Below are 13,494 nucleotides of genomic sequence, written 5' to 3' on the forward strand. Positions count from 1 at the left end.
TCATAGCACTATTTCGCACGTAGTTCACACGTTCAACTACAATTTTTAATACTTCTGCCAGTTTTGGAGGCAAGGTGTTTGTTGCCAACGCATTGCTGTGCAGAACACAGTGCGTAACAATGATGTGTGGTGCATCGGATTTCACCAGCACTCCAAAACCTGAGTGTCGTCCCAGCATGGCTGGAGCTCCGTCCGAACAAACTGCAGAAACCGTATTCCACGAAAGATCGTTGTCTCTGAAGAAGTCATCCACGAGTTTCTTCACATCGACTGCCTTGGTTGTTGTAAGAGGCTTACAAAATAAAAAATCTTCCTTTATCACGTCGTCTTTCACATAGCGCACGAATACAACACACCGGCTTAGATTGGAAACGTCGGTGGTCTCATCGAGTTGGAGATGTGAATTTTGCTGGGCTCGAAATCAGATCTGCAACTACTTGAGCCAAGATGTCATCGCTCATGTCGTCTATTCTGCTGCTGATAGTGTCATTTGAAAGAGGAATTTGGGATAACTTATATTCAGCAGCTTTTCCCAGCATGATATTCACCATCTTCAACGCAGCTGGTTTTACGAGTGTTTCACCAATGGTGTGTGGTTTGCCCTGCTTTGCGATCAGGTACGCAACTTCGTACGATGCTGTGAGGATCGGTTTGTCGATGAGTACAAAGCCGAGAACAGGCAGAGTAGCCTTTTCATCGAATCTGGCTCTCTTCACCTTGAATTCAGCGAGCGTTGTGTTCTTGTATTTCCCATCTCCATGCATCTTTAGGAAGTGTTCCTAGTATGAAGGGATTGAAAGATTAAAAGAAAATCACTAATGACGTACAATCACAACAGCCACAAGTCGACCACTGAGCGCACCAAGTTCCCTGCAGCACAGATATCAAAGCTAAGCAATGTGGCGTGATCAGCTGCAGCCAATGATGGCCAAGCGGAGCATGACGTCACGAATAATACTAGTTGGCTGAATTTATTTTGTGTAACACATTTTTACTAGGCAACTAAATATTTGTAATCTAACACGGCAAATAAAAATTGTGTGCCGACAAAAACGGCCAGACATTGCTAGTGTGAACCGGGCTATACTGTGTGTGTCTTGACCCCTGCCGAACCCCTGAGAGTGACTCAACGAACCCCTGGGGTTCGATCGAACCCATCTTAAGAACCACTGGTCTAATGAATGCTCAGTACGTTTTTCTATTCTGTCTGGAAAAAGTGCATGATCTGAAAGCATTGTTTGATTTGTGCCAGAGGAGTCTGTGGTTTTGTGAATGCAGCTTGAGTTTTGTGTTTTGTGTTTAAAGTTTTGAGAAAATGGATGATGGTTTCAAGAAATGTGTTTTAGCAATCGTAAAAAACTGTAAATGATTGCTTTTGGCACATATATACATCATGTGCTTGTGTAGTAATGAGTCTGAACAACTTTCGTCTTCCATCTTTACAGACCAAATGTGCCAAACAGACTTCAACTTCCTTTGATTAATGTATTCTTCAAAATAAAATGACTGGAAATAATATACTCTAGGCCTGATTCAGTTTTTTGTCAATTCCTTTCAAATCACACAATTTAAAGATTTGTATTTGTTTCATCGAGTATCAGAAGTAGCAGCCCCAGGCCACATACTTTGTGTTATTAGACTGTTGGGAAAAGGTCACAATAAAAGAAAAGGGACTAAGAGTCGTATAAGTTCCAAGCAATTTCCCCCAAATGAGAAACTTGACAATTTAAGGAATGAACAGAAAAGTAGATATGCTTCTGTTTGTGTGTATGTGTTGTCACAACCCAGGCTCTAGGGCAGGACAAACAGACGATAAGGACACAAAATAGAAAAAAAAAAAAAAAAAAATATATATATATATATATATATATATATATATAAGTGATTTATTTGTTAACAGGACATAACTTGAACAGCAAGGTATGTAAACAAAAGACAAAGACAAAAAATCGGGGTTTCCTGGCTCAAGCAGGGAGAGACCGCAGCATCGCGGATGCTGGCCTTTTATGGTCGTGAGATGCGTTGCGGCCAGGTGCTCCAGATCAGACGGACACTGCCATCAGCTCCACTGACACCTTAAAGACATACAACACAGTGACTGACACAAGACAGGTTAAGCAGGGGCCGTCACAGTGTGTGTTAATGTCTGCAAAACACAGTCATAGATTTGATGGCAGTATTTCCAATAGGACTGGAAGAGATTCCTGTGTGTGTGTGTGTGTGTGTGTGTGTGTGTGTGTGTGTGTGTGTGTGTGTATGTGTGTGTACACAAGAGAGTGCGTGAAAGACAGACCAAAATGGAGAGAGAGAAAGAGAGAGTGATAGACCGACGAAGAGGGCGAGACAGAAAGAGAACTGCTTACATACTCTTATTGTAAGTCACAGTTGGAATTGAATTTGTACAGAAGAGCAAAAATCTCCAGTTTTTTCACTGTGTCAACTCTTTTACAACACTGTGTGTGTGTGTGTGTGTGTGTGTGTGTGTGTGTGTGTGTGTGTGTGTGTGTGTGTGTGTGTGTACGTGTGTGTGTGTGTGTGTGTGTGCGTGTGTGTCTTCCTGTGATGGGTGGTCTCGCTCTAGTTGCTTCACTTTAAATCGCGCACACACACAAACTCTCTCTCTCACACATATGCATGGATGAGCTTCATTGAAGAGAGGGGCTGTTTCTGAGACCTCTCTCTGCAACATGCACACACAAATGTATTTATCAATGCATACTGAATGCATATGTGCACACACACACACACACACGCACACACACACACACACACACGCACACACACACACACACACACACATGCACGCACACACGCACGCACACACACACACATACTCTCTCTGTCTCTTATTCTCTCTATTGCTCATTCCTCTTTCTTCTCACATCACTCTGACTCACTCATCTACACACATGCACAAGTGTATGCAGGAACCTACATGAACTCACATTCATTCATACATAGAAGTACTTGACACACAAGACCTCCCTGTGAACACATTCACACACACACACAAGCACACACACCTCCTCTGAGCTTATCTCAGTGCAGTGTGGAGCAGCTTTTGAAGGCAGTAGGAAGCCAGCTGTTGACGAGCCACTTAATAATTCCCTTGGACAGGCATGACATTCTCTCCTTTTCTCTCTATGTCACTCTTTCTGTCTCCCTGCTCTAGCTCTAATATTCGTCTTCCTGCTGGGTTTTTATCTGTGTTTTTTTTTTCACTTTCTCTATTTTTCTAATTCTCTGCTTTGTTTTTGTTTTTTACTCCACTCCCTTCTCTCTGTCTCTTCTGTTTGTCTTTTTAATCTGCTCTCTGTGATTCATCTTTGTACTGATTAGCAAACACATTGTGTTATTATCATAATGGTTAATAAGGTACTTGCAATGATGTGCTTGTTGAGGAAAGCCCTGGCTAAAATAGCACGTTTTCTGAACATGCCTTCTACCTGCATTGAACATGTTTATCTCTCGCTGTTAACATTTGCAGTTTTTTCAGTTTTCTCTCTTTCTCCTCAGGGAGTCAGTTTAATAATGATTAAACATGAACATAATTCAATTACTTTTCCATTCCTATTAGAGACGCTTGTTCACCGACGCTCGTGTCCATTGTGTTTAACCAAGGTCGGAGAAAGGGTCACAGACTCAGGTCAGCTGATGCGCATCGACTCATGCAAATAGACTACCAATTTATTTTTAACCTGACTCAGTGTATCCCTCTAAATGGGGTATTAAGGACCAGCAAGTGGCACAGCAAAATTCATCAAAACTCATTTGCGAAATATGTGTTTATAGAAGCTTTTTGAAGTAAGGACTACTCACAGGGTAAACTGCTGTAGCTGGTGAGCTGCTAACATGCTAGCCAAAAGGGAACATGCTAGCACTAGTCAGCCACAAAATACCTATAGTGTTAGCGCTATGAATTACTATCATACTCAACAGTTTTAAGTGTCCCCTTGAAACTTTGAGTTAAAAGTCACTCCCTTCTGGTGAGGATGGATTCTTAATTTGCTTGTGTTTTTGTCCATATCTGTATGCTTTCATTAGATTCTTTGCTTTGAGCTATTTCTGCCACCGTACAGATAAGGTACAACATAGAACACCTATGCCCGGAGACCCTCGATACAAATCTACTTAATGTCCACTTTGTTGACAGTTTAAATTCACTCAAGCTTTTAGTAAAAGGAATAAAATCATTTGTAATTGTTTTGCAGGGGGCAGCAATAAATTACCCAGATCCAAGAACTCAAATTGTATTAAATTTCTTCACAAAAAACGATGTTCACCCTGCTTGTTGTTTCTAATATGTTTTCTCGCTCTTTGGTGCGGATAGCAGATATGTAAACATGATAATATCTGTGGCATTTCTATGGCCTCCATAAGGCTACAGCCCCAGGATATACACACACAAACATACATTTGAATATACACACATCTATATGCTACATACTAACAAAACATTCAGTCTCTTTGATTTTTATCCCTCCATCTGTTCTCTTCTTCTCTTGAGGCGGAAATAGAATCTTCCCGATAATTTGTTATTTTTCTACTTTCTTTGTGCCCTTCACCTCCTGCGCTCCCTCTTTCGTCTTTGCATGCTTTTAATCCCGTCTGTCCCCATATCTCCTCCTCCTCCTCACCTGTTTCTCACCTTCAACCTGCAACAGTCTCTTCTACAGTATCTATTTCTGATTTCAGGCAAGACTGAGCAGAGTGTAAGAAGGAAAAAGGAAAAACTAAGAGAATTACAGATTAAGAAAGTGAATGTCTGTGTGTGTTTGTGTGTGTATGTGTGTGTGTGTTTGTGTGAGATCTCATCAAGTAAAGGTCACAGCAGTGTGTGGTAGAGAAGAATAGGGCATTAGCCAACTTGTCACTGGTCGCATACGCTTAAACTCTTGAGTGTGTGTGATAAGTGCATGCATCAGAGGTCCTATCTTGTTAGGTGAAATTGTGTTATATGTGTGTACATGTCTTCCGGTGTGTATCTCTGCCATGATATGCTATTTATACTTGTACGTTTATGCAGATGTGTGTTTGCTTTTCCTCCTTGTTCTGCATCTTCATGTATATTTGTATATACAGCATGTGTGACTCTGTGAATGTCTAAATCTATATTACATGTGTTTTTGCATACAACATAAGCTATCCTATATCCTGTCCTGTCATGGTTTCATTTTTGTGTGTGTCCTTGCTGACATCCTGCATCATCCTGTGTCCTTCCAGTTACTGTAGCAATGTTAAAATGTGATTTACATCACAGATACACTGCGTTTATGTGACTGATAAACACACTTGTTATTTTTCAGAATAAGATTAGCAGTTTATTGTTTTCACCAACGACTCTTTCCTCTAAACATTTCACATATATTCACTTTCACACCGATAAAGGCACTAAGAGATCAATGTATCTGACAAAAATGAAATTCCCAAAAGAAATGCAAATGTGTGCAGCAGGACATTAATCATTAATCATCATACAAGCCTTCAGATCTGTCTTGTGACACATTACAGGGGACGACCCCAAGGTTGGGAAACAGTGGATAGAAATAATGTGTTTTTTGAACATGTTCTAGTAGAAGCCCAACATACAAGAATGAACCTGAAAAATAGCATAATATGTCCCCTTTAAGTAAAAGATCTAAATACTGCCAGTTGAAAAGTCCAGCCGATTTGCAAGAAACTCACCAACAGATATTCCTGTACACCCAAGGTGCAGAACATTTTGTATCAAAACCAAAACTGTATCTTGAGACACACAGTGAACTATAGACAATGCAGTACATTTCTTCTGCATTTCTTCTTCATCTTCTCCGTTGGCATCCTGTATGCTCAGCTGAATTCCACTGGAGTCAAATGGCAGATAAACACAAATACACTTGCCATCAAGAAAGAGTGGGCCCAGCGAAACCCCCTGTAATCAGGCCTGTGTGCGTGTTGGCGGTGATAAATGCCCCCTTGGAAACTCAATGCCAAATAATTAAGATTGACGTTGGCAGACTGCGCTCTGAGGTGTGTGTGTGTGTGTGTGTTTGTGTGTGTGTGTGTGTGTGTGTGTGTGTGTTGCTTTGTGTGTGCTATTTTTGTTGGAAGGATCTAATCAAATGTAATCATGCTGATTACATTAATCGTAGAGTTTATAATAATCACTGCTTTTTTTCACTTTCACCTTCCTTTAAAGCTCTCCTCTGGTCTCTGCTACTTGTTTATTCCTGTCTCTACTCCTGCGTCTTTCACCATCTTCTGCCATGTGCAGAGATATGCTAAGGGGGATAATTTTCATGTTTATGACATGTTACATGCATGCTGTCAAAATAGAAAAAACAATACATTTACTTTAAGTGTAAATAGCAATGCTGTCGGGGGGAAATGTTAGAAAGAGAATGAGAAAACAGATTTGTCAGCTAACTTATTCCACAAAAATGTAAATAATTCAAACTATTAAACTATTAAACCATGTTTTACATGTACTACTGTTTTATGTGTACTATTAAATATTTTTTACTTATTTCATTCCTGCATGAAGCAACCACCAGCTGTTTCAGGGTTTAAATGTTAATTGTTACATCCCATAGTATAATATAATAACCTGGTAGACTGTTATTGTGCCAACAGGAAGAAACTGAAACTTTCTCTTTCTCTTTCTCTTTCTTTCTGTAGGACACAGAGGTGGTGAACACAGCTATTCTTACAGGTCGGCGCGTCGCAATGCCCATCAAACTGGTTACCGTGGAAACGGACGGGCAGGTGAGGGAGGTGGACGACTCGGTCACCTGCAGCTCGACAGACGTGGATGTTGTCCAGGTACGTGCTCCGAGGGAAACACATGTGGGAACTATTAATGTTTGCATTTCTACCCACACACAGCTGCAGATGATCACACGTGCATATCGAGGCCCACAAAGTCACATATTTACTCGGTTGTACGATATGAAACCTCCATGCATGCACAAATAACACAATATAATATCCGACGGCACATTATTTATATTTGTACAGATATTTGTTTGACTAGGTACATTACACAGTTCAATGTGAGTTGATTTCTATCGGTCTGCATTGCTGCCTGTAGTGCTTTTGGGGGGAATACGTTTAAGTAAAGCAGTTGATATATTGCTTTGTGATTGAACATGTGCCAAAGTGAAAAATGGGCTCATGCAATTTACAGAATGTCTTAAGTCATGGTGGAAATATGGATTAAGAAAACATTTCTGAAGAGTTTGAGGAATACAAACAACGTTTAAAGAAGAGGCAGGAAATCACAATTTCTCAAAATCTCACTTTCTGTTTCCTGAATGTCAGACGAAAGGATCAGAATTGCCGATATGTGGAACTTTGCACTAATTTTGCCACAAAAAGCAACATATTTGTTTATTATTTTTTAGCTGAAAGAAAGAGGGAACAAAGGTTATTTGCATTTGGTTCATTTGGTAAAGTAAAGCAGAATCATTAAAATAGCATGAAAACATGTTAAAGAGTTAAACAGAAGTGGCCTCTACAGGATCTCCATAGATCACTGTGTGGCTCAACTACAGCTACCAGTCCCATGTTTAAGGGGAACAAATAGTTTGGTTGTTGTCCTTTCAGTTTCCAGACATTATGGAAAATGCTGTGGTGTGTGTTTACACTAAGTATCACTCACTAAAATACATTGTCTATATACTAACACTAGTTTTAAAGGCATTTCCTTCAATTCTTTGAAAAATGTACATCCATATTTACTTGCTACCAGTCTTCTTCTTCTTCCCTGTCTTTGCATTGCTGCGTTTTCACGTCAAGCCATCTGTATACAACATCATACATACACATCCTCATTAGTATGCAGGAGAACAAACACAATGCATACCCACTCATAGACATATTGCTCCAGAGTGTTACAATTCAGCTTTCTGAAAGTGGAAGTCAATCATTCCTAATTTCAGGAGCATCAAAGTGTGGCTATGCATGCTCAATCTACTGGTAACTTTAATTACATTTTGTGCAACTGGAAACAATTTATTTTTCAATAACCACATACAATTCTGTGCTCCTGTGAATATCAAACTGGTCAGTTATAACTATGTCGTGGAAATCACAATTTACAATTAACACTGGAAGCAGTTCATTCAGTTCCTCTTCAAATTATAAGAGAAATTAAACGTTTCCTTGTAACAAATTGATCTGATTTTCTTAAATGGAACCAAGGTTGAAGGTGCTGTGCACACGAAACCCCAATTTCAAAACTTTGATGCATGTCATCACTCTCTTGCTTTTCTTTTGACTCTGTAATCATTCCTTACTGTTCGCTTAATCCCTTCCACAAGGGGGTCATAGGTCAAGGCCAGCAGCAGCCGCCATGAAACAGGCCAGGTCCCTGTGTCCCTCTAAAGGACGGAGTTTGAACGTGGTGCAAGGAAAATCTTAAGTGCTAAACCACTCTGCCAACACAACTAACAGGACAACTGTACTGATTTATAAAACAGAAATTAAAAAAAAAACCTTTACAGAAACAAGCCGATGCCAGGGACTGAAGATTGATTCCTCTTGTGCAACGTCTCCCCTGTGCCCTCAGGGCTTAAAGTGAAACGTACCCTTGTTGTGACAGTTTCAATATGAAGCCAATTTCCTGGTACAAGCCAACAGCAGTGGTGCTGTTTAAGTACGATCAATAACAACACAGTGAAAAGGGAAGGAACTCATTCAGATAGATGAAATGCTAACGCTGTGTGTGTGTGTGTGCGTGTGTGTGTGTGTGTGTGTGTGTGTGTGTGTGTGTGTGTGTGTGTGTGTGTGTGTGTGTGTGTGTGTGAAAGTACGGGGGGTGGCCCCGGTCATACTCGTTTTGTAGGTTGAAGACGCAAAGCGCACCACGCTGAAGACGTCCGGGTCATGCAGATTGTTTTCTGCAGTTTGTTGCATATTCTTTTATTCTTCTAGGCAAATATCTCAATCTCAAGTGTCACACTAGTTCACCTCTAGCCTGTTTTCTGTTCAGATGATGGTAGCTACAGTTGTTAAAGTGATATTAACTCCAGGTACGGCACTGATCCAGGATACCCGGAACCCCCCCTCTCAATTCATCCGATTGGACAAAAGGCAAGAAACACTGATGACGTTAAGTGTTTTTTAAACTTGAGACGTTCAGGGCGCTCCTGCAAGAAACACAATGTGCACGGAGCAGAAAAACGGGAGATGCTCATCAAGCAAAACACTTCACTCCCACTGAAAACATCTACAAAAAGCCGCCCCGGCTGCTAAAAAGCGGTGTCTTTGATCGGGGCCTAAAGCTGTATTTAGAGAAACCGCAAAGTAAAGTTTTTCGCCTCCAAAATTTTACCTGATTTTGAACGCTGGAGTATTTTTGACTCTGTATGTGTTACAGCTCAGAGTCATGACTGATTTTGATACTTAGTAGGATCTCCAGTTGTTTCTATCGCTTTATTTCAGACTCACTCCATGTACATTTCGCAGTGAATTAAAATTTCTTTGTAAGAAGTGCATTCATTCATGTTCAACAAATGCATCTTCATTTCTTACGACTTTGATCCAACCCTTGCCTTTATATCCTTTTTGTATGCAGTCACAGCACCGTTTTATATATTATACGGGTACTTAAAAAGCAGACAATAACAGACAGTACCATGCCTTTCTCACACACTAAAAAAGGAGCTTTGAACAACAGCATCCATCAAAGGAAGACACATTTCCAAATCTCTGCTTCTGATATTTTAATTTCTGTCCAGAAAGTGTCAAATGGGAGAAGCAAATTCAACCAATTCATATCAATTTTAGGCACTACAAAACGCATTGGTGTAACTCAACACAGAGGAGACACTATAAACTGTTTAGCAACCTGAAGCCATCCTTTGTGCTGATTGTGTTTGCCTGTGTGGAAAGGACAGTGTGTATTTGATGATTGAGTGTTTGCAAACTGTTGTTGTTTGTTGACATCTGATCTGATATTCCCTCTCTCGTATTTCCTTACACACACACACACACACACACACACACACACACACACACACACACACACAAACAAACACACACACACACACACACACACACACACACACACACACACACACACACACACACACACACTCAGGGAAAGCTTTAACACAGACAGCTGTTTGACAATGGCACCCATGGAGTACAGCTCCAGGTAGCTGTAGCTGTCAGTGAGTCACTGTGACAGCTGTAAAGTGCAATCCAGAGAGCCTCCACAGCACACACAGAGGACTTTTGTGCCCTGAGCTGAGTCTCTGAGGCAGCACTTCCTCACAGGCTTCATACAAAATGTGTCTCTTTTGTCAGGAGTGGCAGACCTAAACTGCTACAGGTGCCACACTGATGGTACAACCTAACACTACGCTGTCCATTTAGCGCAGCGCATGATTTATTGCCTGGCTACTATTATTCACATCTTACAGTGGCTTTTTCATTAGTGCAGTTCATGCTGAATATAACTTTGTCATGTGATCATTTTCTGACCCTACACTCTGTCCTGTGACATTGACCACTAAGTCCTCCAATACGTTGTTTGTCCATGCCCTCTACAACAGTGTTTCTCAATTTGTTTTTAATCATGTAATAATTAAATAATTTTTCAGCCAAGTACCCCCTGACAAGTGTAAAAGAAAATGTGTAGGATGCAAAAAATATATTAAGAGGTACAATACAGAGCTGCGCCATCAGAGTCTAATTTACTAAACAAAATACCATCCATCCATCCATGGATGGATGGTATTTTGTTTAGTAAATAAAAATAAAAAAAATAAACAAAATACAATTAACTTAAATGTATTTATCACACTTTACACACAACGCGGTTGATCAAAGGTGCTTTTCAGCACAGATTAAAAAAAACAGAACAAAAGAAAGAGATATAAAAGTAAAGTAAAAAATGTATGTTTTAAAAATTCAGAATTTCACACAATAGAGACATCAAACATCACCATGTCCTCCAACTTAAATTAAATAATATTGTGGTTCATGATGTACTTAATATTGAACTGCAGCCATGTAGTTCACTGCTGAAGATATCATTGATGCAGCTCGTGTTGTTCAGTTGAGCCCGTTTATCCCCGACAACAACATAAGCAGCAGTGATGTGCTAAATAGATAATAACTTTCCCCTCTTCTTCAGCCCTACCTCCCTCTTCTCTCATTCTCTTTCAGTGTAAACTATCTTGTTAAGGTCCTCCAAGATGCTGTCATTTGTGATGCGTGTATGTGCTGCTATTGTTGACACAGCAGTATGTGTAGGTTAGCGGTGTCAAATCTAGTAGCGGACGGATAGGGGACAAGCACACACATACACACAAATTAGTACCATTATTCTGACCTCACGCAAGCCTTTCTCTCACAAAGTAAGAAGGTGAGAGGAGGAGAGATGGGATGGAGAGTTGTGAGAAGATGACGCACGGATCAATGGCAGGAGAAGAGGAGATAAAATGTGAAAACGGGGAAGTGGGAGAGTCAAAAGGACACAAGACTTGAGATGAATGAGTGCAAAGCAAAGGATAAGAGGAGGAGGGAAAGGAAGTAAAAGGAATTTAAGAGAGACAAAAGGAAAAATAAATATAGATGGAAAGGGATTTTGAGAGGAGGGTTGGTGATGACTGAAAAAAGCAAACAAACTTATCAAGAGATAATATCCCAACGACTTAACACCTACATCACTGACCAGAAATAATTGACCGTTCGCTAAGCCAGGGTTAGCCAGTTAGCTAAGCCAAGTAACATTAAGAGCTCGGTCCTTTGGGTGGGTCTGCACGTTAATAGTGAAAGCATACTGTTTTAAAATGTGACCAAGTTGGTAAGCTAAGCAGCCACACAGGGTTAAAATGAAATAATTGACTAGCATCCGATCTCTAATTTTTTCTTATTGTAATTATAATACTAGTTTAAACTACATTCACACTGCAATACACGAACAAGAACTTTATTTTTCCATGACTTCTACATTGATTATCAACTTGAGGATGCCGACTTTTCGCCTGGGTCATGCAGCTTTAGAGGGGACTGATCATTGTTCCAACGGCCCAATAAAGAAACCTTAATAGCCTGGAAAATGTCCCATTGCCCGAAAGTCATTTTTTCCTCTTGTGGCGAAGGGATGACTTCCCCACAGTAGGAAAAAAAACATTTGGGAAGGTGCAGGAAGGTATTGTTTTAGAATAATGGGCTGTCGGAACTATGGCAAGGCACCCCTTTGACCTTTAGCAAGATATCATGAATGCATGCTTTTGTTCTGATTCTCCTCCACACTGGACCTACACACACTTTCTATTATACTTGTTTAATATCATTGTTCACACAGACACACACAGAGAACAACTCACTGACACATCCAGGGGATTTGAGCGGTAATTGGTTAGTGTGGAGATTCCTTTAGTGATGTCGTCAGTAATTGAATTTGACAAAGAGGAAGACAAAAACGCTCTGAAGTGATGTTGGTGTGTGTGTGTGTGTGTGTGTGTGTGTGTGTGTGTGTGTGTGCCTGGATGCATGAGGATAATATAGGGTGTGTGTTTCTGCACGTGTTAGGACAGATTCAAAGCAGATTAAGAATTGATCTGTGCGCCATTTAATGAACCAATCGCACAGTTTGACACGCGCCTACGTGACCCCACATGCATGCACATGCACACATACACACACACACACACACACACACACACACACACACACACACACACATCTCTCTGCCCTTGAAAAGTCGTTTGTACTTACAATATATCTTTGTTAGGACATTAGAAGATATTTGATTAGGATTTCAAAAACGTATCTTTCACATTTGAAAGATAAGTGATGAGCATTTCACATTTCATTTACATTCTTTGTCTTAGTTAACACCCCTATTTAGATCAAATTACAATATAATTAGCAGCTCATGCTCAGTGGCTTAGGGACGCTTCAGTGATTCAATCACAAATTGATGAACACGCTAACTATTGTAGTTCTCAAACTTAACCATTTACCCATTTACATGAAACTATCTCCTCCTTCCGCACCGTGGGTTAGTGTTCGTTTTGTTGTGGCTTTAGTTGGGTTAAAGTTTGGGAAGGAATGAAGTGTTACATTATCTGTGAATGTGTGGGACTGTGGTTAAAGGAAGTGCTTCATCATAGTTTGAGGTAAGAGGACATCAATCAATTGGATGCAGCTTTCTGAAGGTCATTAAGCTATTCTCGTCAATGGAGGTGTTGGAGCACATCACATTTAAGAGACAGAGAAGGACAATTTTTTAAAGGAGCGCCTACATGCTGTCACTGCACTTGAATATAAAAGAGGGGGAAGACATGAAGTGAGGGAGGGAGAAGGGTGAGAGGAGAGAGAGAAGCCTGAATTCTGATTTACACCAGGGGGCAGAGAAGCCGAATCAGTCAAATAATCAATGAGTTTGTGACTGAAAGTTTTCAGAATTTTTTTTTCTTCCTCATTTGTGTTTGTATTTATTACACTATGGGGACCACTTACATAGGTCACACCGTGTAGACTCTCCATCTTCTGCCC

General features: G+C 40.4%; 1 protein-coding gene across 1 annotated transcript in view; it reads left to right on the forward strand.

Annotated features, from left to right (window-relative positions):
- The window catches only part of LOC115013078 (transmembrane protein 132D), a 211,007-nt gene that overhangs the window by 159,912 nt on the left and 37,601 nt on the right, over positions 1-13,494 (forward strand). The window contains 1 exon segment of the mRNA XM_029439060.1: positions 6,658-6,801. Within this exon segment, the coding sequence (XP_029294920.1) occupies positions 6,658-6,801 (144 nt within the window).

The sequence above is a fragment of the Cottoperca gobio genome, chromosome 9 (genome assembly GCF_900634415.1).
Source record: "Cottoperca gobio chromosome 9, fCotGob3.1, whole genome shotgun sequence".
In the NCBI taxonomy this organism is placed as follows: domain Eukaryota; kingdom Metazoa; phylum Chordata; class Actinopteri; order Perciformes; family Bovichtidae; genus Cottoperca; species Cottoperca gobio.